The 26772-nt window shown below is 58.8% G+C and overlaps 1 protein-coding gene across 13 annotated transcripts in view; it reads right to left on the bottom strand.

Annotated features, from left to right (window-relative positions):
- Positions 1-418: 418 nt before the first annotated feature.
- Positions 419-26772, bottom strand: part of LOC120867369 (myosin phosphatase Rho interacting protein) — a 90438-nt gene continuing 64084 nt past the window's right edge. For 9 of the 13 annotated variants that reach the window (XM_040245768.1, XM_040245776.1, XM_040245767.1 and 6 more), the window contains 15 exons: positions 26212-26268; positions 25213-25281; positions 23047-23136; positions 21321-21430; positions 18704-19241; positions 17429-17545; positions 11354-14986; positions 8639-8786; positions 7991-8108; positions 6945-7104; positions 6103-6222; positions 5734-5820; positions 5138-5300; positions 4166-4251; positions 419-1042 (listed from right to left, as the gene is read on the bottom strand). In XM_040245768.1, coding sequence (XP_040101702.1) covers positions 971-1042; positions 4166-4251; positions 5138-5300; positions 5734-5820; positions 6103-6222; positions 6945-7104; positions 7991-8108; positions 8639-8786; positions 11354-14986; positions 17429-17545; positions 18704-19241; positions 21321-21430; positions 23047-23136; positions 25213-25281; positions 26212-26268 — 5568 coding nt within the window. In that variant the 3' untranslated portion in view covers positions 419-970. Of the gene's footprint in view, positions 1043-3737; positions 3804-4165; positions 4252-5137; positions 5301-5733; positions 5821-6102; positions 6223-6944; positions 7105-7990; positions 8109-8638; positions 8787-11353; positions 14987-17428; positions 17546-18703; positions 19242-21320; positions 21431-23046; positions 23137-25212; positions 25282-26211; positions 26269-26772 lie in introns of all 13 variants that reach the window. The other 4 variants (XM_040245769.1, XM_040245770.1, XM_040245780.1 and 1 more) reach the window with 4 other exon arrangements.

The raw sequence follows: 26772 nt of genomic DNA, 5'->3' as shown, positions 1-26772 counted from the left end.
TGTGTCCCTGCTCCCGTCCTCACAGGATTAGTGCTGGAGGATGCCTGGTGGCGGTTAGAAGTGTGTCACTCAGGCCACCAAGAACACAGAAGCGCGAGTGCAGCCCCGCATGGGCGCCCTGGTGCCCTGGGCCTCAGCTCGAGTGAGCACACGTCACAATGGCCGGTTTCCATCTAGCTCCAACATCCTCTCTGCCTTCTTGACATAACAGGGTCTCTGGTCAACCTTTCCCAAAGCAAGAGGGGGCTTCTTTCCAGAAAGGCGGAGGGATGAGTGAGCTTCCTCCTCCAGTGACTCTGAGGAAATGTGCTGTCACTGTGATTCCAGTCTGGAACCCAGGCTGCAGGGCAGCATCCACCTCATGTGAAAAGAGTAGGGTTCCTGGTGACCAAGAAAGAATGACCATAGGAAGGAATGAGAGGGGCCGGGTTTTGTGCAAGATTTAATAAAAAACAGACAAAAATAGGAGTGGCTGCTTGCAGCATTTCCCAGGCTGTGAAGGGTTCACCACGACGGTCTGGGGTGCGGCTCTAAGCGGTGTCAGCAGATGTGTAAGAGCTGTTCCCCTCGCCCCAAGCCCACGGGGCAGGTGCAGGCTCAGCCCCACCCTGGGCTTCCAGGTCCTCCCTGGGCTGCGAGCTGTCAGCACGGGACCCACAGCACAGCCTCGTGGCCCCTCCTGCCCCGCCTGCGCGCAGGGTGAGACAGAGCTAGCTTATCCCAGGCTGCTGGGCCGTAATACTGACAGAGAGCCGGGGCAAGGCAGGGCAGGTTGCAGAAACCAGGGAAAGCTTGAATGAAGACCACAGGGAGTGGAGCGAGCCATCCACAGGCCAGTCTCTCATGCATCCAACCACAGTCAATGCAGACGACAACACCAAGAACAAGGACGACAATAAAAAATGAAGGGATGGACAGGAGTGGCACGGGGGCTGTGGCCGGGAGGTGTGTCCAAGCTGCACGGGAGCAACTAGTCTCGCTCCAGGTCCCGGGACTCAAAGAGCTTCAGGCGATCTTGCACCGTCAGGCCTTCCTTCAGACTCTGGTGGAGAAACAGACAGGCTGTTGGCCTCAGCCCTGCAAGGTGCAGGCGGCCGGTGGTGAGGCACGGCGCGGGGCCCCGGAGGGTTAGTGGGTGTGCGAGGAGGGCCACGGCCCCCGAGGAAGTGGTGTTACTGGACGAGAAATAAAAAGTCAGAAACAAGACCGATGCTGAGCTTAGGGCTCTGTCAACAAGCAAGGATGAGACCAATGGCGCTGGAGAGAAGACCCTGCAGAGAACAAGGAGGCACCTTCTGTGCCCATGTCTGGCCCCGGGAGGCCCTGAGCACACTCCAGGGTGGACAGCCTCCCTGCTCCCAGGCCTCATAGGCCCTGCTGGTCTCTCTTGGGGCTTGGGGACACAGAGGCCGTTCCTGAGCCTTTCAGGACGGAAGCCTGCCCGTGTTCGTGTGGACCTCAGTAAAGGTGAAGGACATCCAGACTCTCGTGGCACATGCAGGCTTCCCTGAGCATGAGGGCAGGTCTGGGTCTGCTTTCCCTGGAGCCCCAGCTTCACCCAGGACAGTGCTGCCTGCCTGTTTTTTAATTCTGACGCCACCAAGTCAGAGGAAGGGGATAAGCCCGTGTCCCACTGTGACGTGCTTTAACGTGCACGAGGGCCTCACATGCTCTCGGGGCTCTGCTCCCAAGCACGCCTGCTTCAGGTCAGTGCCGCCGTCTACACAGCAGCCAGTTTCACCCAGAGGCTGGCCCTGGAACCTGCCATCCACGCTGTTTTAGCTGGGACCTTCCTTCCCTAAGTGGTAGCAGACCACCAACTCCTGAGGCCCGAGGACCGAGGCCTCCGAGCCCTGTCACAGGCTGGGAGCAGTCAGTTGCTGCCCACCCAGCACCTCTGTGACTCCATGCACAGCCGCCCAGACGGGGCTCCCCCCGAGGAGCCTGCACACATCCCGTCTGCTTTCAGTCCCAGAGAAGCCCGGCTGCTCTTAAGACGAGGAGCTGCTGACCCGGCGGGGCCAAGCCCTCCTGTCCCTGAGGGAGGCAGGTACAGAGAGCACCCACAGGAAAGGCAGACATCCACAGAGCAGACCCTGGTTCAGAAAGCCCTGGGGACACGGTTAGCTTCTGGGTGACTTAATTCCTGTCTCCCTGCTGGGGGTGGGGGTGTTACAGACACATCAGGACAGAGGGCTACACGGGAGCCGCGTGGCTGGCTGTTGACAGCACATCATAGGCCCAGTGCTGTGGCCAGTGGTGTCTCTAAGGAAGACAGCAAGGGCCCAGCTTCTCCCTGGGCCAGCAAGAAAGCTGTTCTTATGTCGAAAACTTGCCAAGCCAAACTGACTCAAACGTGACTCTAGGGAACCCTGTCCCTGAGCTTCCCCCAACTCATTTGGTCCAGCCTCGCTGAGAGCCCCAGACAGACCGACCCTTGCTTCCTGCCCCTGCCTTCACTAGCGTGCAAGGCCTTCCCAGCACACCTCTGCAGAGGCCTTGTGAACAAAGATCTGGCCCTTTATCCAGAGCCAAAACTCCTTTAACTACTTGTAGGATCTTCGTTCCCGACCAGGGACTGAACCGGAGTCCTGGTGCTGAGAGTGCCGAGTCCTAACCACTGGATTGCAAGCAAGTCCTGCAAAGTACTTTATTTCCCCGGACTCGTGGTCCGCCTGAGGTGGCGGGCTCACTGGAGCAAGGCTTCCCTGAGGGGCCTGTTGTTTATAGGCACAGGCAGAACACTCACAGAACCCACGGTGAACCTGTAGCAAAGGCAGGCCAGCCTCAGGCAAGGAAGTAAGACTCGTCAATAAGAAGAAAACCAGAAACCAAAGGACAAGTCTGGGTTTGCTGAACAGAACTGCTTCCACATTTAAAGAAAAAAGCCCCAACTAAGTTTCTGACCAGCTGAACCATCTGGGAAGCGACTCAGAACTGTAGGGAACTGAGTGGACAGAGGGCAGACTGCTGGGCTCAGCTCCTCCCGAGGCGGACCCTGCAGCCCGGCAAGCTGGGCGCCTGCTGTCCGGCCCTGAGGCCCCGTCAGCATCCTCGCTGCCCAGCCCTTCCTGCTGCCCTCAGCTTCCTCACCAGGGCGTCAACAAGCTCAGGTCAGCCGAGCTGGCGAACCCACTCAGGAGGGAGTGACCCGGGCCCTGGACACCCGGCCCTGTGGGAGCCTTAAGTGTCCAGGCCAAGTGTCGGAGTCAGGCAGCCAGTGCTCAGCCCGTGCCTCCCGTCTCTGAGGTACCTGGGTCCTTGGGGCTGGAAAATGCTCAGCCCCTAGCGCCTGTGGTCCCCTTGCTCTGCTGAGTATCTGCCAAGCTATATGCATGAGGCATCAGCCCCCTTGGCCTGTTAATCCTGGGGGTGGGGAGTGGGAACCACTTCAGCAATGGGAGATTCTTGTCAAGCTTGCCTCCTGACAGAGGGAAGCGGTGTCGCAAGAGAACGTGAGCACACACCATTCGACACGCGGGATGAAGGGCTGACAGCGCCTGCGCCCCCCAGGATGTGGCTCTGGGCAGCCGGCGAGACTGGGGGGAGCCGCCCCTCTGTTAGGAGGTTACAGTTAACTCCCCAGAAGAGGTAAGAAACTTCACATGGATCCTGTCTGTGCTGCTGAGCAGGAAGAACAAGAGTGACGGGAAAACGAGCTCCCGTGGAGGAGTGAGCAGTGCATGCAGGCAGCGCTCCTTGAGGGCGGCAGGCGAGTGGCGTGAGAAGAGGTTTACCTACACGACAGGGGGGCCGGGAAGCGGGTCGTTTCAGTTATCCCATGAGACCTGCTCAATTACGGACTGTCAGGGGAAGAGCAAAAACAAGACACACACACAGTGAGTCCTAAGTGCAACAAGCTGGGCACCCCACCCTCCGCCCACCTTCCCGCGGAGGGGTGCGCAGGGGGCAGGGGCCCATGTGGAGCAAAGTGTGCGGACGGCATCAGTGTGAACTGCAGATGTGCGAGGAGCGGTCCAGACAGCAGGATGGCCCCCGGGAGGCCCGCCGTCACCAAGGAAACAGTCCTGCTGCTGTGCAAGGGGCACTCAGCCTGAAGCCCCGGCACTGACCCAGTGGGATGTGCATGACTTGAGGCACCCTGGGGACCCTCCGTGCAGCCCCTGGTGGGCTCTGCACACCCAGTGCAGACCCCCAGACTCACCTTGGACCTGAGGCCTCTGAGCTGCCGGCTGACACAGGACCTGTCTGTCTTCAGGAAATCGGGATTGCTCTTGGACTTCATGATGTCTGAGAAGATGAAGAGGGCATGGTGCTAGTTTTGTAAACCCCCCAGAACACACAAGTCTGAGGGCTTCCCAGCTTAGCATTGTCACCCACGTGACATCTCCGTCAACAAACCAGCGGAACGCCAAGCCCATAACCGTAAGTCATAAGATCCTCAGGACAAGGCACGAGGAGGCGTGGAGGATGAGTGCGGCCCCAGGCTGGTGGCGGCCCCGCTGCTGCTGGGCCCCTGCTGCCTGCCCTCCTGAGACCCCAGGCTCTAGCTTCACGTACTGAAGGCTCGCTCCCCGTCTCTTGTGAAGAGCTGCGTGGTGGGTGCTAGCGGGCCAGCCCCCCTGACTGTGGCAGCTGAGCCGGCTGTGTGCCCCCGTGTCAAATGCCAGGTCACGGGATGCGTGCGCTCTGGCTAACCCCAAGTCCTCTGGCCCCCAGACTCTTCCGAAGCAGCCAGTGTTACATCTGAGCTGAACTTTGCTGCCTGTGGCCTGCCTGCCTTTGGGAAAACTCCTAATGCCCGCCCAGCAGCGATGCAGGCCACCAAGCAAGGGTCCTCACTGGCTGAGGGGGAGGCTCCAGGATCAGTGAGCTTGGACATGGCCTCAGTCTTGCCCTGCAGCCTTTTATAGGTTTTGTGGTGAAACCCCAGGATCACAAACCAGTGAGAGCCACTTCCAGAATAAGGGAGTCCATCAGGAAAACGAGAAACATGGCCTGCGGTCGTGAACATGTGTACCAAAGAGTGATTGACCCGTGTGAGCTGGCACCTGCCACGCCCTGCCCATGCAGCCAGGGAGAGAGTCTGACACAGAGGGGGCTCCTCTGCTAGATCAAGGGCCAGCAGCCCCACCACCCAGTTTCCAGAGAGAGAATCCAGAGCCGCAAGACTCACCATATCCGGACACAGGCGGGTTCTCCGGGGACTTCTCACCCAGTGCTTCTGTGGCAGCTTTCAGCTGCTCCTTCAACCTGCTGACGTCACAGTCAGCCTTCGCCCTCACAATGCTGAGTTCTGTGTAGATATCTTTGTACTTGTCACTGGCATACTTCTTGTCCTTGGGGACAAAAGGACAGCAGAGCGTGGTTACAGACAGGCTGGACTAGGGGTGCCTCCAGAAGCAGAGGAAGCAGGTTGACCCCACCTTGTGGAGGCAGAAACCAGACACAAAGTGCAACAGGCATGGCAGGGCCCCGGCTCTGAGCAGGCTGGCGCTGCCTTGACCCTGAGGGCACCTCTGTGCTTCAGGCTGGAAACCCCAGTCTTGGCCATCCCAAGTGAGCCCGCCTCCAGGAGCACCCGCAGGAAACGGCCGTGTGCTGGGGCCCTGGGCCCTGCCAGGCGGGGGCAAGACTGCCCACCCTCATGTCCGCTGCCCCACCCGAGGGCCACCGTCCAGAACACTCGTGACGGTGAATGCACTTGGGCCTCTGCGTGTGGTCTGGACCCGCGTGGCCCCACCCTCCAGGCCCTCATGGGACGTGCATTACCCGCAGCGCCGTCTGTAACTCGTCCTTGAGGGAGCTGATCTCCTGTTTCAGGTACTGAATTTCTGATTCCTTGACCCTCAACAAGACCTAGAGAGAGAAATAAGGGAGCTGCAGTGTCACGTAGCTGTTCAGTGTTTGGTTTTGGAGGTCAGCACTTGTGATGTGGTGGAAACCAGGGACGGGGGCAAGGGAGTGAGGATGGGTTAAATGTAAAGGTCCCGGGGCCTCGAGAGGTCCCATGCTGCCTGGCGGCTAACTGTTCTCTTTGTGTCCTGGCATGACTTGGGTTTTCCCGTAAGCTGGGGCCACCCCTGGTCCCACGTGCGACTCGTGCGCTGCAAGCTGAAGGGACCTGGCTCTGAGCCATACCTCTAACTCGTAGGCGTCCTTGCCCTGTGTGAGGGGCGAACCAGCGGCCTCGCCACCGGCGTCCCCAGTCAGCAGTGTCCGTAGCCGTGAGATTTCTGCAGCCAGGCGGTTGTTCAGCTCCTGGAGACAGCGACACAACCACAAGGTGCTCTCAGAGCTGCCTAGGGCTGTGACCACAGTGCAGCCGGTGTCTGAGTTAGCATGTGAGCTGTGACACCTGTGCAGAAGCCGTCTGCACGGGCCAGAGGTTTCCATGGAGCTGCCCTGCAGGAGCCATGCTCCCAGCCCCTCTTGTCACCGCAGCCAGTGCTGCGCAGCTCCGTGTGTCCCCGTCTCTGCAGCTTGGGGCCTTTTGCTGCCCTCAGCCCTCACTTCGTGTCCCTTCTCTCCAGCTGACAGGTGGTCACTTGGGCCACTGCAGTGACCAGGCACCCAGCTGCGGGCCCCCAGGGTCTCGAGCCGGGGCCAGGCCGACAGGCCTGTCCGCTCAGTGCCGTGGGAGGATGAGCGGTCCAGTGCACACAGAGCAGCTCTCTTCAGACTAGACCTGCCTTGAGCTGTTCCATCAGCAAATATTTCAAGTGTGCCCCAATTTTCTAAGCAGCAGGCATGTTTTAAGAGAACAATCTGACAAAATCCTATGTGAGCACTGTATGGTCTTGACTGGGAGGTGTTTAAACACGGTCCCAGCCTTGGGGGTGGAGCCCTGCGCCCCAACCACACAGTGACAAGAGAAACAGAGCCCGAGGCTAGCAGCTAGCAGCAGCGGTGACTTCTGCCCCCACCCTGGTGAAGCTGGACATCGGGTGGAGCCTGCAGAGCGGGGCCCCCGTGAGGCTCACCTGGTTGTGGGCATTGAGCTCCTGGTTCTCACGCTGGCACTGCCGTAGGGCCTGCCGCTCAGCCTCCAGAGCCTGGGCCAGATGGGCGTTCTCCAGGCACTTCTGCGAGTACTGCTCTGAGAGGACCTCCAGCTCACGCTGCACGGACTGCAGCTCCTCCCTGGGGAGAGGGCACCACTCACTCCTCTGGCCACGCCCTGGGCCCAGCATCCCCTTCACGAACTCAAGGGACAACGGGACACCACCAGGCAGGGAAGCCGTGAGAGCCCTGTGCCCCGTCATAGCGCAGGTGTGCAGCCCAGCTTAGGGGCTCCGTCCATCCCCCAGCAGCCCGAACTCCTCTCCTGGGGCTTGGGGTTGGGAGAGCCTCATCCTCACACCCAAAACGTGCTGTTTCAGATGGAGGTCAGAACTGGGCCATTTCTGGCACTGGTTGACAGCCTACACCGGCTCTACCAGGATTTGGAAAACCAAAGCCAAAGGGCTACAGACCCCCTCCAGCTGCTGCTGCCGCCCGCCCCTCTGCCGTGAAGGCGGCTCTGCATGGCCTGCGAAGCTCCCAGGGCTGCTGGTTCTCCTGAGGGCAGAGCTCAAGAGCAGCTGTGGGGTGGATGCACCTCCCCCTGCCACCTCGGCAGACAGCACTGCAGTGAGTGCTGTTTGAAGACATGGGGGTTGTGGCCGCATCTGCACACACAGGGTGTCCACACTGCGCCCCCACCCCCTAGCTTCTGAAGCAGCGGCAGCTGATGGAGAGAAGGGATCCAGGGGTCTCCCAGGTGGGTCCTTAAGGTCTGACTGAGACCTCTTATGCTGCATCTTACTCTCTATATTTTACTGACTGGCTTCTGTTCAGCTCAGTAATGGCACCACTTGGGCTGTGAGAGCAGTGCTGGGCCAGGGTGGTGTGGGGCGCCTTGAACAGGAGGCTCTGAGTGGGCTCAGTGCTTTCGGCCTCCACCTGCGCTGCCGGGACCCCATGTCTCAGAGGCTTGTACAAAGACAGGCGGAAGGCACCGCCCTCCCAGCCAACCAGCCCAACTCACAGGTACTGCCGCCGCAGGGCCTCGACGTCTGCATTGACGCTGCTGATCTGGGAGCGCTGGCTCTTCTCCAGCTCCCGCTCCATCTCCTCGCGGTGGGCGTTCTTCATTGCTTCGATGGCTGCGGATAGGATGTGGTCCTCAGCACCAAGAGGCTCGGGGCGAGCCCAACAGGAAGGGGACATCCCGCACCGCTGAGGCTTGGCTTGTTGGCAGCTGGGCCAGGATTCCCCGGGAACTCCCCAGCAAAAGGGATCAGGTGGGGTTTGGTTTTAATATTAAAAAAAAAAACTGATTCCATAAATGTTCAATATAATATAGAACAAGCAGGCTTTCGGGTTGGCCTTTCTCTCGGTGCTAAGACCCAAAGCTGCTGTGGAACACAAAGGAGGGAACACTGGCCGAGACCCAGTGCTTGGTGCTGACACTCCAGGCTCTGACGGACCAAGGCACTGCAGAGGTGTCCACTATCAGAGAAGTACCAGCAAAGAGACTGACAAGGACAGGTCCTCCGATGCACAGATGTGACTGGCTCAGGGCTCATGAGCTCCCGAAGGGCTCCTTAAGCCAGCTGTCCCCCTGGAGAAGTGTTAGAGCTTGTGCCCAGCTCGGGGAGAGCCCATCACCCATCCCGGGGTGAGCGACTCCCACCTGAGATGGTGGCTGCGGTCTCCTCAGCCAGGAGGCGGTCTTTCTCCTCCCGCAGTTTCTCCAGCTCCCGTTGGTGCTGCCTCTGCAGGTCCTCAATCTTCTTCTGGTGCGTCTCTTCCATGGCTGCAAACCCCCGCTCGCACGTGGCCTGAAAGGTGCACAAGGAGCTTTACCTACTTCCCTTCGGCTCCCTGAGCAAACTGTGACTGAGACGACCACAGCCCCACCCTGCCTGGCCCCCAGGGCGGGAAGCTGCTCTCTCGAGCTGAGCCCAGCACCAACTCACTCCCAGAGCAGTTAGAAAAGGGTGTTCACCCAGTGAGCTGCCTGATTCCTGTGGCTGAATTCCATTTCTCTGCAAAGAGCTGGTACTGTGGGTAGGAGGAGGCTGCCGTGGAATTGAAAACAGCCCACCCTGGCCCTTTATGGAGTGACTGCCAGGACGACGAGAGAGCATGGGCAGAGGCTGGCATGTCTGGTCTGAGTTAACCACTGACGTGCTCAGAACTGCCATACCCCGGGCGTCGGGCACAGTTGCAAACAGAGATGAGTCTTGGTCAGCTGCCAGGAGCTGAGAGACCCTGTGAATGACAGTGACCCAGGACATGGAGCCAGGGGCCCAGCCCTGCCACTGCCCAGCTGGCCACTCTGAGATGGTCACTGAACTTCTCAGGCATGTGCTGAAGAATTAGATTAGGGTGTGGGACATTTCCTTTTCCTTGTGAAGGAGTACAAAGAGGGGTGCTAATTACCAGGTGCCTCAGCTCATTGCTTTGAGGTCATGGCAGGACTGCTCCCCGGCCTGGTCTGTGCCTTGCTCCAGCCTGGCTTGGTTTATGACCTGGATGTGGGCTTGGGGAGCTAAGAAGTGGTCCAACTACCCCACACACCCACCCTGTATCCCCCAGGCCTGGCATATCAGGTTAGTCTTCTGCACGGGGTGGGTGAGTGTGCCTGTGGCCATCAGGGCTGGTCTGTGCAGCTCTTTTGCGGATGGAGGCACATTGGGACCTCTCTCAGAGAGAGGGCTTCGCTCAGTAAGGCCCAGGAACCATGCTCTCAGTTCTCTTTCAGAGCTGTGAGAATGTAGCCACGTCACCTCTGATCTAAGTCTGGGGGATCTTCTTGTGTCCGGATCCAGGAAAGATACCAGGAACCCAGTCTGTGTCTGGGCACCTCTATCTTACTCCCACAGGAGCAGACAGAACTTTCTGGACTCCCCAGTCAGCATTTTCACACTCAGGGTCTGCACTTCCCTGGGACAGACCTGCTGTCCACCACTCATGGACATTCTTCCTCACAGTGGCTTCCAGATGGAGCCCCTGTCTCCTCTTTGCAGCTTTCACACCCCTGGACACCTGGAGAGTCCCAGAGCTGCCCTCTCACGTGCTTTGGTTCAGCATGGCCTCTTGGTCAACACATTGGGGGGGGGGTGTCAAAGTCAAACTATGATGAGAATGTTTTAAGAGTATTTCAAGATAAGGGTTAGAACTCTTCTCACAGAAACACTCAGGTTCTTCCTTGGAGAGCATATGTTAATCTGTAAACACAATTCTAACTTTTAAGACAGTAAACCCTGGGGTCAGTCGGTTCCTCCATGACTACTGTGCGGAGGCGTCAGAAAAGGCACCAGCTTGCAGCTATCAGGAGAGGAACCAAGACCCCAGTCTCCCTCAAGTGACTGCTGTCAGCCCGGCACCCAGGAGAGCAGTTTGGTTGTAATTTCTGTGTCTCACAGGACCCAATGAGAACGGACTCAGGACAGAGAATGCTACCCAAGTCCTCAGCCTGGCCTACATCCCCACAGGGGCCCAGCATGCACCCACATCAGCACAGGGGCTTCTTCCCTCCTGACTTCACGCTGACTGTACAAGAGGCCGGTCCGGGCCTCGTCTAAGCTGCCTCCCGTGCAGACCCTGAGTGTCAAGGGAAGTAGCTGGGATGTTACTTTCAAATGCCTTGCTGGTGTGCCCTGACCTCACGGGACCGTGCAGCACTTTCCGTCAGCCCTTGAAACCTCCTTGGGATTCAGAATGGCTTTCAGAAGGTTTGGACTGAGTTGGGAAAAGGCAGTGGAAACAGCCTGGCAGGTGCCCAAGTGCCTGCTAATGCCCAAGTGCTTATCACAGCAGCACAGAGCCACCTCCGCACTGGACGTGGTGCTGGCTAGAGGAAGGGGGACATGGGAGGAGCCTGATGTTACTGCATTCGTGTGGCAAGAAGCCCAAGAGCAGGCAGCCCAAAGCCCAGGCAGCTCCACACAGCTGAATGCTCCAGGGCTGGGAACGTCACCTGGACAGGCCAGGGCCATGGAGTCCTGCTCACCAAGGGGGGTGTGAAACAGGATGGATGTGTTGCGAGAGTCACTTCTTCAAACGTGTGGAGAAAGGCAGGCTGCATCTCCTTGAGAGAGCAACCATTCTTGCACAAGGCTCCCCACTGGACGCGGCCCCCTCGGGGGGGAAGGTGGGAAGTGGCCCTTGACACTGTGTGGCAAACACCCCTGTCCTTTGAGAAGCCTGACTTTGCCCTCCCAGGACAGTTAGGAGGAGAGGAACCTCGCCAAGTCCAGGTCTGAACAGCCTGGAGGTGAGGTGGGGGGCCCCTACCGGGCTCTGCTGGGACCCCCTGTGCCCACAGGTGGTCTAGGGGGAACAGCGCCTTTGGAGCTGAGAACCCTGTCCCAGCCGCACCCCGACCGCCCTGTGCTGAGACCTTGAGGCTCTCCAAGTCCCTCTGGCGCTCCTCCTGCAGGGAGGCCACGCCGCCCGCCGGGTCCTGGTGCTCCAGCTCCTCCCGCAGAACGTCCACTTGCGCCTCCAGCTCCCGGACACGCTCCCTCAGCCCCGCCAAGGCCTCGGCCTCGCCACTGGCCAGTGAGCCGGAGGGGGGCCGGCCCTGGCAATGGCACAGAGTCTCTTGCAGGCACCGCAGGGTCTGCGAGCAGTGCTCCTGCAGGGCCCGCAGCTCCTCCTCATGGATGGTCTGGAGCTCCTTGACCTTGAGCTGGAACCTGGCCTCCAGGGCCTGCACCTGCTCCACAGGCCGCCCCCCCAGGTCCTGCTCGGCCCTGGCCCCAGTGTCAGGCTGGCCCCGGACCCTGCCACATGCGGCCTGCAGCACGCCCTCCACTTGGACCACCTCCTCCTTGAACTGCTCTGGTCGGGCAGCCAGGTTCTCGCCGTGCTCGCCATGCGCCAACTCCAGACGCCTCTGCTGCTGGTCCAGCTGGGCGACCTTGGTCTGGAGCTCCATGTTCTCCCTTTGGGTGAAGGCGATCACGTCCAAGTACTCACCCTTCTGCTTACAGAGAAGCTCCTCGGACTCCCCCTGCAGGGCCCCCAAGGCCTGCTCATGCCCCTGGTAGGGGGCCCCCTGGCCCAGCCAGGACTCTTTGTAGCCCCGGAGCTCATTCTCATACTCAAGACGGATCCTGCAGGCTGCATAACACACTTGAGCCTGAAGAATTGCATCCTGAACTAATAAAGAAGAATACTGGCCAAGGCCTCCCAGACAAGCACGGCGCAAGAGATGCTGGGATGCCTGCAGGAGCTTCCGACAGTCCCCGAGTGCCTCCACAGAGGGAAGCGAGGTTAGGGAGGCAGAAATCTCCCCCAGGAGACTGGCCTTATCTTTAAGCTGCAGGGCAAGCTCCTCCTGAATAGCAGCTAAGACTCCAGAACTCTGGCTGGACAAAGGACAAGCCAGGGAGCCGGCTGGGTCCTGATGACTTGGTGCTTCTACTGGTGGGTGCCTGGCCCAGGACACCTGGTCACCGTCTCCGATGCCCAGTGGAAGCTGCAAGGCTTCCGAAACCTGCTGCATCACCCTCTCAAAGGCAGGGGTCCGGTAGGCCCCCAGGACCTCCTGCAGCATGCACTTGTGCTGCTGCAGGGCTGCCTGTGTCCCCTGGAGGGTCTCCTGCATGCTCCGGAGCCTACGGTGGAGGGACTCCCTCATCGAGCACGCGGCAAGACTGAGCTCAGCTCTGACCCACGTGGCATCCGCCAGGGCAGGGGCCGGGGCCGGCCGGGCACATGGCTGCCTGCTTCCCAAGGCACTGGCTGCCTCTCCACCCAGCGTCTCCAGGTGCTGGCTCAGGGACTCGACCTGGCTCCAGAACTCTCCATCTACCACCACCTTCTTGGCCCAGGCATCTGCTGGGGCCCCTGGACAGACCACAGCACTTTCAGACTCCAGCAGCCACCGTCCTGACTGAGCGATCTCCAGGAAGACTTGCGACATGTCCGATGTTGTGTTCTGTAGCGAGTCTGCAATCTGGTCTATGAGGGCGGCTTCCAGAGCGATCTGCTCAGAGAGCAGCTGCAGCTGCTCCTGCTCGCTCAGTGTAAGCATGTGTGGCAGCTGCTGGGATGGTGCCTTCTCCTCCTCAGAGAAGCCTGTTTCCCCCGTGGAAGCTGGCCGGGGACGCAGGGCCTGGACAGCACCCATGAGCAGGCTCTCAAGACCAGCCAAGGGCCCCGCTCCTGCGTCCCCTGGCAGGGACCGCAGCTGTTCTCTACAGCTCTCCAGGCAAGCCAGGGCCTGGCTGTTTTTCACCTGGAAGTCGCTGAGCTCCCCGACATGGCTCTCGACCGCCTCCGCCCTGGCCTGTCTCTCCTGCTCCAGCTGGGCGGCCAGTGTGGTGACCTGGAGCAGGCTGGCTCGGAGCTGCTCGCAGAGCCGCGCCTCGGTGCTGGCCCACTGCTGGTGCAGCGCAAGCAGGGCCTCCTGGCTCTGGCCCTGCTGGCTCTCCAGCCTCGCTGTCACGCCTTTGAGCTTCTCCTCCGTGACGTAGAGCTTGGTCTCCAGGGAGTGGATGATGGACAGGTAAGCATCTGGGTCACTGAGCATGGGGAGTGAGCTGGGGGTAGCCTCCGATGGCATACTTTCCTCCGAGGGAGAGCGCTCCTGACTGGTGTCCGAGGACATGCTGCTGGCTCCAGTCTTCTCACACCCATCAGGGTGGGTGTACTTCTGACACTGGATCGTGGAGAATCGGATTCTTTGCCTCTTAATGCCAGGTGCTCCCTGGTCAGGGTTTGAGGACACTTCCGACCTCAGGGGCACCGTGCTCTCTTCTCTGCTGGGGCTGCTGTCCCCCAGCTCCTCTCCTGGGGCCACGTCCTCCAGCCCCAAGCAGGGCAGGCCCATAGGCATGCCGGCAGTCTGGCACTGCAGGCCCACACGAGCAAGGCTGTCCTCGGCATCCTCCAGAGACTCTGTGGCCAGTCGCCGTTCGATCACCCCCTCTGCCTGGAGCTTCTCGTCTGCCTCATCTAGGCTGCTCCCCAGGGTGGACGGCCCCAGCAGAGCCTGCTGCGGGCCCCGGCCCTCCCTCTCCAGCACCTTCTCGCAAGCGTCCTGCAGGCGCCGCAGCTCCTCCTCCTTCTCCTGGAGCCGGCCGGCCACCCTCCGGAAGGAGCGCTCCAGGCTCTGGTAGTCAGCCTCCCTTCCCCGCAGCCTCTCCTGCAATGCAGCTGCATCCCCGGCGGACAGGGTGACGCGGCCCAGCAGCTCCTGGAAGCGCTGCTGCGTCAGGTCGCGCTCGTCGCGCAGGCTCTGCACGTGCTCGGCCAGCTTCTGGATGCTGGCCTCCTTCATCTCCAGCTGCTCCTCCAGCCGCCGCACCGCCTCGCTGCCCTCGGACCCAGCGCTCAGCTTCTCCTCCTGCAGAGCCTCCACCCGGTGCTCGTGCTCCTGCAGCCGCCCCTCGAAGGCGCGGGCCCTGTCCTCTGCCTCCGCCAGGCTCCGCAGTAGCTCCTGCTTCTCCCGCTCGCAGCTCCCCAGCAGCAGCTCATAGTTCCTCTGCAGTTTCTCCTCCATCAGCCTCTGGGCCCGCTCGCTGGCACCCAGCTGCTGGCTGAGGTCGGCGATGCGCTCCTGCAACTGCTGTACCTCCTTGTGCCGGTCCCGCTGCAGCGCCTGCTGCTGCTCCAGGTCCGGCAGCTCCTGCGTCCTCCCCAGCAGCAGGGCCTCTGCGCTCTGGAGCTTTCGCTCGCTGGTGCGCAGCTGGGCGTTGAGCGCGGCCTCGCTCTGCTGCCGCTCCTCCAGCTGCTCGCGCACCTTGTCCTTCTCCAGCTTCAGCTCGCCCTGGAGCTTGGCCAGCGCCTGCTCCTTGACGGCAAGCTCGGCGGCGGCGTTGCCCAGCCGCGCCTGGAGGCTCCGGATCTCGGCCTCGTGGTGCCGGATCGCATCCTTGGCCTCCCCGTAGCTGCGCTTCAGGGCCTGAATCTGCCGTGTGATGAGCTCCTGGCGCTGGCACTGGGCCTCCAGCTCGCCGTGCAGATCCTGGTTGACTCTGTGGAGCCTCTGCCAGGTGCCAGACGGGGAGGTGGCCACTTCGGTCTTAAAAAAACCGATGAAACATGGGTTAGTAACACTCGGCCTCCCAGTTCTGAGTGTCACACCTCTGGCCAGGGTCAACCACAGAAAGGCTCCTTTGTGGGTCTGTCTTTTATCCTTTGCACAATTTTTTTTTTCCCATTAAAAAAAAACTAACAAATCATCTCAACTTTTTTTGGTAAGCAGCTGTTTCCAGATAAACAGAAAACATGAACAGTAACATCAAAACAGCTCTAACTGCACAGCTTCTAGGAGAAATAAACCAAACAGAACTGAATAATGGAGCACAGTGGTAAGCAAACGAAGACTGCGGGACGAGACTCGGGCAGGAGGCGCGGGCAGGAGCAGAGCAGAGCGTCATTTGTTCTGCCAAACAAAAGGCACATGGCTCTAGACCACAAACCCCACAAGAGCGCAGCACCCGACACGCTGCCCCTTCCTTCTGGGACAGGAGAAGGAAGGGCGGCACCGCTGGCGGACGTCAGTGAGGTGACATCCAAGACACTCCTGTGGGAGGTGGCGCCCGTCCTCCACAGTGACAGGAAGAACTAACCTCTACCTGCAAGAAGACAAAACGAGGGGGAACGGAAACCATGGAGTAAAACATGAGAGTTAACAAAACAAACAAACCTTTGTGGAGTTCAAAATAACAAAGTGAAGCATGCAGAAAATAAAACAATTGAAACAAAACTCCTCAAACTGAAAGGCATGCAAAATACACAGAACTAACTAACGGAGAAAACAACATGAAGGGAGTGAGAACAGCTCAGCCTGGGAACTGGCCTGCCCATGGCTCCCTCGAGGTATGCTGGCGGGGAAGCCACAGGTGTGACACTCAGTTACGCAAGTTAAGAGACAGTCCATGGCCACACATGCCAGCTCCTCCTCCCGGCTGGCAGCACGGCGCCCACCCGCCACCATGACCCTCCTCACCCTTAACCCTAGAGGCCCTCCTCGCTCACCCAGACTTGAGATCATAAGCAGTGTGAAAGCAGAGGGAGGTTAAGAGTAACCGCCCTCTGACCTGGCAGGGAAGTATTAATATGTCTGGCCTGGGGGCAGGCTCATGCAACCATCCGGGTCAGACAGGTGGGTTCTGAGGTTAGCAATGTGCAAAATCTGCTGCCAGTTATCTTCTCGGCCTGATGTCAGCTGGCAGCCCAACCAGGGTTTAAAAAGGTGCTCCCCAAACCTGTAGGTTCTCTGCACAGATGTCCCAGAAAGTCCTGGAGTGACATGTGCAGGAAAGAGGGGTGTCCGCACACCAGGTCCCAGGGCCTCAGGGTCTGAACTGGGCATGGCAATAACTATGGCTGAAGGGCTGGGAGGAGGGTCCAGGGCACAAAGGGTGCCTAGGACTGAGGCCAAAGCTGGGGAAAAGGAAAGCAGAAAAAACATCCAGCAGAGGGTGTTTTGGAGGGCGGGCAGGAGGACAGACTGCCCCGAAGGTCCACCGGACCGAGGAAACCAGTGTGTTGCGGTCTGCAGATGCAGAGACGTATCACAGCAACTCAGGGGCCCGGAGAGTCGGGGGGTGGGGGGGAACCCTCTGGGACCGTGTCTTGGTCTACACAGACAAGGAACCTGATGCTGGGGGACGGGGTGCAGGACCTGGACTGGACTGTGGCGCCCTCAGCCTTTGATGACGACCCTCATGTTCTCAGTCCCACCATCCTGCTTTGCTCTTCCTGGAGCTCATCTGTCTGTTACCTCTTCCCATCACACATTTGCTAAGGGAGCAGCAGAGTGCTGTACCCCAGAACTGGAGTAGGGCCTGGAGCACTGCAGGACTGGCAGCTCACACCAGCCTGCCCTGCCCAGATGCCCTCCTGCATGGTGAGACACCCACGGCTCCCTGAGACCAGCTGGCGACTGGCACTCTGGCACAGAGACACCTGCAGGAGACAATGGGTCTGGACACTTGGCTCGGGACTGGGCAGCCATGTTTCCCCCTCAAACCTCAGGCTCAGCAGAAAGTAAGAAGTGGGGCTGCTAGGCGAGTGGACAGTCTCAGGCTGCCCTGTGGGTGGGGCATAGACACGGTCGGGGGAGGGGACCAGTCCTAGCTCTGCCATAGGCGGATCCTAAGGAGGCACTTGCCTGTTCCTCAGTTTCTTCCGTAAAATGAGACTAATGCTGTTCTTATGAAGTTACAAATGACTTGCAAACATGTGACACTGATTAATAAATATAGGTTGGGCTCTTTGAGAGCTGAAGAGAAAGACAACCAGAATTATTTTATGAAAAAACAAAAGAGCTTTGGCTGTAGAGGGTTCATCAGATTCTCCCAATGTTATATGAGCAGCAGCAGCACACTGCCCAGAGCACCTGCTCCTGCGACAGAGGGCCCCGGAGCCTGGCACTGGTTTTGCACATTCCTAGCCTGCCTGGGTCCTGCACATGAAGCCCGGGGGTGCCCAGAGGGTGGCAGCCCCTCAGCCCTACCTGCAGCACATAGCCCTCCCGGGCGCTCTGCTCCCGGCCCAGAGCCACCCTCAGCTGGTCCTGCAGCAGTCGGTTCTGTTCCAGAAGGTCTGAGGCCTCCTTCTGGCTCTGCTCCAACTGCAGGCAAAAAGACACACATGTGAAGCAGGATGGCAGCAGTGGTCAGGAGCAGCATGGCATGGCCCTCGTGGTCCTCCTGGTCCAGCGTGGCAGAGCTCGCCGGCAGGTGCGCTTGTCAGGTCTACACTGCACCGACGATTCAGCTTAGGCTGTGAATCTGCGTGGGCGCCACTAGCTTCCAGATGCTGGGGGCTGCACCAGGCCAGGCCCTACAGGAACAAGGACTCCATGCCTGTGTCTGAGGGAAGACTGCCCACTGGGTCCTTTGGGTGCCCTCAGCATGGCCAAAAAGGCCTGTGCTGCTCCAGGCAGGCCTTGTCCAGGGCTCTACCTTGGCTCCTACAGAACCCCCTTTGACGAGCTGGACACGATGGATTTTGTATAAAATCACGTTGGTGAGGATGGGTCCTCAAGAAGCAAGCAGCCTCTCATTGTGGTTCCTAGCAGCTGTGAGTCCAGCCATCGGCTCCTGCCCCTTACAGCAGCAGGCTGTGCTGACTGGCACAGGGACCTTCGTATCAAACTGTGCTGTCTGAAACAGCTCAGAGTCCAATATGTGTGGCCTGCTGACCTACAGTCCAGCTGTTTAGAGCAATCTGATTTTGGACTGTTACTGTGTTTTGCCTCTATTATTGTATTAACAGTCACAGAAAAATGTTGATGCTACTGGTACATATCAGCCTCATGAATCTAACAAAATAAGATGAGAGGTGAAGGCAGGCCAGGTGCCCAGCCTATGGTTTCATCAGACTCCAAAGTAAAGAGCATATCGGAATCAGCAGGCAGGCCAGCCATGTACACCCCTCCGGGCTTACCCAGGGTGCCAGGCTGCTGTGCCCAGACAGGAGCCTACCTGTTCACTGTGCCCTAGAAACAGGGCAGGTAATACACACAGCCCACCCCCACCTCTGGCACTGCTGGCTCTCAATGGCAGTACCCACCCCTCTGGTCTATGGAAAGGCCTGGTGTGCACCTCCCCCTGACCCAGCCCGCCCTCCCAGTACTTATCTGGGACCTGTCTGTGTGCCTGGTTTGCTGAGGGGTCTACAAGCCCTTGGGCCTAGGCCCACGGCTCCTACACTGTTGGGCACAGAGGGGGCCAATGAAGGGGGCTGCATGGAGTCAGCCAGCCTGCCCACCCGTCCTGGCGGCTACCTCCTTCTCCAGCAGCGAGGTCAGCTCGGGCGTGGAGAGTCGGTCGCTGCCGTCTTCAGAGGACAGGTGCAGGGGGGCGATGGGCACCTGCTTCTCCTCCCGGAGGGGGGTGGTCTCCACCTGATGCCAGCGCTGCTCGATCTCCACATGCACATTCTGGGTCCTGAGCTCCGCGGCTGTGGGCGGCCCCAGGCCCCGGTCGACCTCCATGCGCAGGACCGCCTCGTCTGCACTGGGCCCCTCCACGTCAGGCGTCCCAAAGCGCTTGCGCCGCTCCTCCCGCCGGCGTGCGCGCTCCCGCTCCAGCTCCCCGGGCTCCGCCTCGGCCCGAGGGCCACCGGCCCTCTCCTGGGCCAAGGCCTGCTGGATAGGGCGGAACTCGGCCCAGTCGAAGGTCTTGGAGCGGCCCTCGCGCCTGCGCTCACGCGCCCGGCTCCTCCTCTGCTCAGGGTCGGGCTCCCCAAGCTCCCCGTCCTGCTTCTCCAGCGGCCTCGTCTCCGAGGGGGAGCCACTCCGGGCCTTCACCTGCGGCAGCGAGCTGCAGGGGCCAGAGACAGTGGTCGGGTGGGGCCCCCACCACCAGGCCCAGCCCCTGCTGTCATTATGTGCTTTTCCTGCTCAGCTGCGGCCCCTGGGGGGTATCCCAGCGGGCCCAGCCCTGCAAGCAGAGAAGGAGCCGCAGACAATGGCCCAGAGGCTTCCTGCTGGGTGATGCTAGGGTCTGAGAGCCCTGCCAGGTTTGCTGGGCACAGCCACCATCCAAACGAGGCCACATGGGAGGGAAGCGTGTGCTGGGCCGGTGGGGACAGAGTGAACGGGAGCAGCTACCTTCCTCAAGGCTTGTGGGTTTTCAATAAGCAGGTAAGGAACCCAGTCAGGTCTGTGTTTTAAAAAACCACTCTGGTGGCTGGCGTGACAGCCCTGGGACCACCTGTGGGCCAGTGAGCTGGCTGACCCAGGTGGTTCCCACGAGCCAGCACCACATAGGGGCTCACTGGTCAGGACTCAAGAAGACTGGTGGCCCACCTGGGCCGGACACTGGAGGACACCCCTGCCTGCCCAGCAGCCGGGTGCACCCCCTCCCCCACAACCATAAGTTGTGGCGGTCTGAGGACAAGATCCCGAGACTCCCCCCTCAGCCTGAGCAGAGTGGCCTCTGGTCCCACCCAAGCCCTCAGCACAGGGTGGGAAGCCCCTGCGTGGCAAGGGCTAGGACTGGGTGCCTCCAGGGAACACAGACAAGGAGCCTCCGGAAGAGGTACCCTCTGTCCTGGGGGCTTCCAGGCCAGGACCACATGCCTGGACACACTTCTCCAGGATGGACCTCTCAACAACACCCAACTGCAAGCTGGCCCAGGGCCCCAACTGTGTAATGGTCAGGCCAACACACCACCTCTCTGCCACTCTCTCTGGAGAGGAAGCCCCTGCAACCCCACCAGGTTGGGGCTACAGCACATGGATTGAGCTACAACTTCTGGCGTCTACACCTTCCTGGGACATGCATGGCTTAGCTGCACTAAAAACACCTATCCTTTCCTCAAAGTATAAAAGCCCCCACACAGAGCAAACAGTGAGGCAAGCACCTCGGCTCAGACCACTGACACTGGAGTCTCTTCCTGTCAGGAGGACGCTGTGGCCCTGATGTGGAGGGGAGGCACCTGTCCCGAGCCACGTGGGCCTGAGCACGTTCTCCACACTGCTTCTGAGGCCAGAGCCCCACACCTGCTCTGTGATACCCCAAGGCCAACGTCCCCCCACCTAGAGCTGGACCGGCCACATGGGGTCCCTCAGAGAGCCCAGAGGGCCTTGGCCTCTGCTCCTGGTCATACAGACTCAGAAACAACCAAATATTCTGTTAGTCTAATGAAAGAAGGAATAGAGTCAGCACAGGACAGAAAGAGTAGAATGGAGTGTCCCTTTAGGATCCTTTCCCGACTCTGTTAAAAAATGTAGGTCACCAGCCGGGAGGCAGGACTTGGCAAAGGTGTGAAGCCACCCCAAGGAAGAGACTTGAGTGCTCTGTGGGCACGAGGGGCCACCCTCCAGGCATGGCCTCCAACCCAAGAGAGGCACTTGAGAAGCACTGGGACTACAGGAGGGAAAAGCGTAAGGGAGAAACTCTCAGGACCAATGAAAGCACTGAGGCCAGGAGTGAAGGCAGCAGATTTCTGGTTGTCACAAAACCAGCTGCATGCAGAGATCCTGATCTATTTGCTTTTTGTGAAATGAAAACAGCAGGTTTCTAACCATCAGGGCAGGAGGAAAGTGTGGGGCAAATGAAGAGGTTCCCAGAGCATGGCTATGAACACAGGAACATGCCCAGCTTCGCCCCCCGCACCAAAAGCTCCAAAGGGACATCTGTCCTGGCTGCACAGACATCCTGCAGATGCAGGAGTGAGGCAGGAAGACCAAGAAAAGGCAACGCTGAGGTGGCCTGTGGACACAGCATCTGGTGCTGCCTCTGACCAACCAGGGCTCAGCGGCCCAAGATGCCTTACACCCAGGCCCCAGGGAGTTCATGCACTGGGCAGGGCTGGCAGGGTGTGGGGGCAGTGCAAGTAACGGACAGAGGGACAGGGCAGCTGCACTGAGCCTCCTGGGTACCTGACTGGCTCACCTCGTCACATCTGGGGCAGAGGTCGGGTGGACGTGCTTCATGATGGTCTGGATCCAGTTTCTCCGGATTCCAGACGTCATGGCAGAGAGGGTGAAGGCGCCCTCCTTCGTCTGCACGGAAGACAAGGTGTTAGCCATGAGTGCCCCTCACTGACCCCAAAGGGCTTGCAGGAAGGACTCACCCCCAGAATGCCCCTCCCAGAGGAGCTGCTCTTGATGGGAGGGGCTGAGGGAAGGGGGTCTCAGCACGAGGTGAGCAGAGAGCAGGAACTTGGCACCACCCCCAGCACCATCCGCAGAGGTGGCCAGGGGTCTAGCTCACTGAGCATGCCTCTCCCTTCTGCAGGACACGGGCACAGGGAATCATCGGAGCCCCCAAGTCACAGGTGGAGTGCCCTGCCAGATGCCCTGCAGCCCAACGGACTGGGGGATGGATTTCTCCTTCTTATGAATTCACTGGCCTTCAGCTCTGAACTCGGTCTTCTCTGAGTTTGGTTAACCTTGGTCACTGCCACGTGCTGGATCTAGGCCCAAAGGTCGGGAGGGGAGTCCCAGCCCGGGAGCCCAGGGTGGCAGCTGGGGCTGCTGGGTGCCCGTCGCACACCTCACGCTCTCAGGAGGGAAGAATTAGCTTTTCTCCAAGACAGGTCTGGGCTTCCCTTGTGGTTTAGTCAGTAAAGAATCCACGTGCAATTCGGGAAACCTAGCGACTAAACACAGCACAGCACAGGGACAGGTCTGGCCTCTGCCCTGCACCACTGTGGAGCAGAGTGGGGACTAGCCAGCCCGAAGGACTAGGCATGTGGGAGGGAGACACCTGGCTGTGTGATGTCAGCTGGCCTCTGGGGGAAGGGCTGGAGCTTGCCTGACCACATGGACAACGATCCAGTTGATGGGTTATAAAGCTGCTATGAGCACTCTGGACACACTTGGGCCTGGTGCCAGGCCTAAGCCCAAGCAAGCTCCCCAGGCTGGAAGCTCTGTGTGTTACCAAACGTCAGTGCCAATAGGGAGACTGTCCCCAAGGATGTGAAAGCTTCCTGTTCAGTGCAGTTCTCCACGAGGTGCTTCCTCGGGCTGATCCCAGTCTGTACCCTTTGCTAGAGTGTGTCTGCGGTTCTAAGTAGGGTGTTCCCTGTGCTCTGAGTTCTCCCAGCTAGTTATCTGACATGTAGGGGTTCTGGGGCACCCTCAGACTTGCAGTGGGCATCAGCCAGCTGGCATAGCCGGCGGTCTGTGCCCTCACCTCATCTGGCTACCCCTGAATAATCCCTAAATCCCCATCTTTGATAAAGTGGTCAGTGAGAAGTGCTCCATCTGTCCAGTCAAATAATTTTTTTGAGAATGGGACAGCACCTTGCACATTGGAGTCCTTCACAAGATTGTGGGACAGAAAGACTCTGGTGACTGGCTACATCGATGAGCAAAGAGTAAGTGCATGAGAAGCTAGTGCCCTGAGAGCTGAAGAAGCAACACCTTCACTCTTACTCCCCATACCCCACCTCTTTCCAGCTGTCCCTGTTCTACTGAAAGAAAGACCTTATTACTATGAAGGTTCTAGACAGCCTCGAGGGAGAGATGCTGGCGTCTGCTTTCTGCTGAGATCACAGAGTGGGGATGGGGTGGGGAACTACAGGACTGAGAAAAGGAGAGGATGAGGTGCCCGCCCGTCAGGCCCACGGTCCTCCCCTCACACCCAGCCTGCCGCCCAGCCCCACCCTGCTCACATGGATCTGGAAGCCATAGTTTCTCTGCACTGGGTACTCTGTGACATCGCAGCACGTAGACAAGTCTATTTCCCCATCCAAGTCGGCTGCCTGCAGAGAAGGTGAGAGGTTTAGAAGGTAAAGGTCAGTGTCCCATGAGCTTTATGTCTACGGGACAGGTATTCTCGCAAGTGCTGCCAACCACACACCACCTAGAAGCATCCATTCCACCCCCACCCCCACCCCCACCCTGCCAGGGACATCAGGCTGGGGTTCTCAGACCTCCTTTACACTCTTAAAAACTGAGGGCCCCAGAGAGCTTTTGTTCATGGGGGTCTTATCTATTGATATTTGCCATATTAGAAACTGAAAAAAAAGAAAAATAAAAATTTTTAGTCATTTAAGAGCACAAACCCATTTCATAAATAAAAAGTATTATTTTAAAAAACCTGCAGGACTTCCCTGGCAGTCCAGTGGTTAAAACTTTGCCTTCCAATGCAGGGAGTGTTTGTTCAATCCTTGGTTGCAGAGCTAAGATCCTACATGCCTTGTAGCCAAAACCAAAACATGAAACAGAAGCAATATTGTAACAAATCCAGTAAAGACTTTAAAAATGGTCCACATCAAAAAAATTTTGAAAAAAAAAAAAAACCAGCAAGAGATTTTTGCACCTGCCTTTAATGCCTAACTTCGGAGGACAGCTGGATTCTCATATGGGTCTCTGAACTCAGTCTGCTGGCAGCTTTTGGCTGAAGTGTATGAGGGCCTGGCCTCACACAGACTCAGGCTGGAAGTCTTTTCAGACAGTTGCGGCTGTCCTTCTCTGACAAGTGGTAGTTTCTTAAAGGTGAACTGCATAGTGGAGTCTTTCTGCCCTTGCTGTTATGTTAATATCCATGGTTCTACCCTGCTCCGTGAATGGACCTCTGACCCACGCGTGACACCACGTCCCGTCTCCTGGGAGAGTCCCCAGACACTGGCGTGCTCCTTGTTCCGGAGCGAACGCTGGGTCCACTGTCATCACTGCCGATTTCATCAGGGAGTCTAGGCTCAAGGACACTGTCAGGCGAGTGACAATGAACACAAGTTTTCCAAAGTGCCAGTTTTTCTTAAAATCTCAAATTGAATCATTGGTAACAGTTCTGTCAGTCGTTTTCCTTGAAGGAAGAGACTCGGTTTATTTAATCGAGTGCGCATCTGTGCATTGGTGTTTAAGCAGAGATGGTGGGCCGTGAGGAGGGGGGTGGCGGAGGGCAGCACGGTCGCAGCGGGTGCTCCCCATGAGATGGCATCGCGCCTGGACAAGCAGCACAGGGGCCTTCGCCAGCTTTCGGTGGGTGCTGAAGGCTGAGACTAGTAAGTCAGCACTTTTCCTGTCCTGTGAAGGCCCTTTCTGTAAGACTGTAAACGTGTGGCAGTGAAGGACACACTGGCTATCTGCTCCTGCAGCCTGGCTGGCTAAGGCACCCACCATCAGCACAAAGGCCAGCACAAGGGAAGAGGTCAATGGCACTGTAGTCTTATAGCACTATTTTTGTTATAAAACCCTGGATGGGTCTCCAGGGGTCCATAAAGTACACTGTGAGAACAACCCAGCACTTGTGTGTGCTCCTGCGGCCACTGGCACCCACACTACTCCCCATCGCCTGCCCACCAGCCTCTGTCGCCTGTGCTTACAGAGGCACAAGAACCACTAACATCATTCACATTTGGGACTGTATCTCCCAAAGGAGATTGCTGGAGTGGGAAGCAAGGGAAAAGGTGCAGGAACAGAATGCCAAACTCAGAAGAGAAGGTTTTTTTGTAGGTGAAGAAAAAGCCCTTCTGTTTGGTGTTCAACCACGGAACCAGGCTCTCAACCAGGCTGCCAAGTTCACCTGCCACATCCCATCCTTGTCCAGAAAACAAGGGACAAGATATATTAGTTTGGTTCTTTGCAAGACAATTCACCACAATATTTCCGTGTAGAAAGAACAAAACTGCTCATCCTGAGTTTTAAAATGAGACATCTTTCAGTGTTTTTCAAAAAGCACAGACAAGAAAAGCTGCTGGAGCCCCCCATCCCAGGTGCTGAAGCAGGGCTTGGAGAGCCTACTTCCAGCAGAAGCCAGTCCCAGAACATCAGAGTCTGCCCCAGGGCTAGACTGGGCCGCCCGTCAGCACACAGGGTGGACCTGAGACACTCACCTCCTCAGCCACCGAGTCCCTGTAGAACCTCAGGCTTTGATCAGCAAGGACAAACCAGTGCTTCTTCCACTAAAAAAGAAGGGGAAAAGTCAAGACTGAACTCCACACTCCTGCTCCGAGGCGCTCCACAGCCAGGGTCCTGGGGGACCTCCCTGAGCCAGGGAACGCAGACAGTAGGTGGCCCCTCTGGCTGGGGCACACACACAGGACTCTGCTCAGGCCACAGGCTGCCACATGCACACGCCTTCTCCCCTGTGATAAGGTGGTGTGGGCACTCCACCCGCAGGGGTGTGGTTGCAGAGGGGAGCCAGGCCCCCCAAGCCCAAGGAGGCAGCCTGTGAGTTGCGGCCACCTGCTGTCTAGCCAGAGGGGTGCCCACCTGCTGCCAGCAGGGGTGACCCAATCACAACCAGCCAGACTTCCCAGTCTTCACTGTGAGGATCAACAGGGGCGCTGAGTCTGCAGGCAGAGCCGACGGGGTGGGTACAGAGGGGAGAGAGAGAGAGAGGAGGGTGGGGAGGGGCATCCAGGGGTCTCGCAGAGGGACCCGAGGCTTCTCCTGCCTCCCAGAGGCCTGGTCTCCACCCCAGCAGGACTAGTGGCTTGGTCTTTCTGCTCAAGTCCGCCAGCTCCTCCCAGACCTGTGGCTGCATCTCAGCTGCTGCCTACCACCTCATAACCAGGGAGCCTGTTCTTGGGGGACCTGGGCTCTCAGGAAACCTTTGCAGAATGTGGCCAGGTGGGAAGCTCAGGTTGAAGGGCATCCCCAGGCCTGAGGCTGATGCCCACCAGGAGTGGGAGAGCAGTCCACATGCTGGCAGCAGGCAGGCTGGTGCCCCCACTGCCCACCACACCCCCACTTCTGAGGAGACGGGGTCGTGGTCACAGTCCTGGAGGTGGTGGACAAGGGCCAGTGCTCTCACACCCACGGGGACAAGGCCAGCTGGACCTTGTACCTGCTCCCTGGCGCCTGGGGCCACGGCAGTTCTAGCCACTCACCTGGCCATCCTCATACTGCTTGGTCAGCCAGCCTTTTTTGAAATTCAGCAGGTCGGGCTAAGAGAGAGGAATAAAGAACAGCTCAGAGAAAAGCAGCCTTGTGTCTGGATCTGTGCAGAAGCGGACTGACGAGGCAGGCATTTCTCTCCCAGTGAGGGGCCCTAGGAAAGGGGGCTTTTCCACGTGCCGGATGAGCACATGTGGCTCCTTGCCCTGGCAGGGGCTGCCCAAGCCACTCTCAGGGTGTGCATCTCCAAGGAGGGCAAGGTTGCGCACAGGGCGCAGGTGCAGCCCCCTCGGCTCACGAGCAGCACAGCAGGGCCGCCGGGAAACAGAGAACAGTCCAGACAGAGCCATCCGGCATCTCGCATGGAGGGAAGATGAGCAGTGACGGCTGAGACTGAGAGTCTCATAAAAGCCACGGGAAGACTGACAGCACCTGGTGTGAGCACGGCGCAGCAGTGAGCTGCCAGGATCCTCCAGCCACTGGCCTGCCAGGATGACCCTGAGCCCCCGCTTCCCTACAAGCAGCAGAGCCAGGACAGCAGGTGCTAACAGCAC

This window comes from Oryx dammah, unplaced genomic scaffold (assembly GCF_014754425.2).
Source record: "Oryx dammah isolate SB20612 unplaced genomic scaffold, SCBI_Odam_1.1 HiC_scaffold_8, whole genome shotgun sequence".
Lineage (NCBI taxonomy): Eukaryota > Metazoa > Chordata > Mammalia > Artiodactyla > Bovidae > Oryx > Oryx dammah.
Note: the sequence above shows the minus strand (reverse complement) of the source record. Positions and strands in the feature narration are given on the sequence as shown.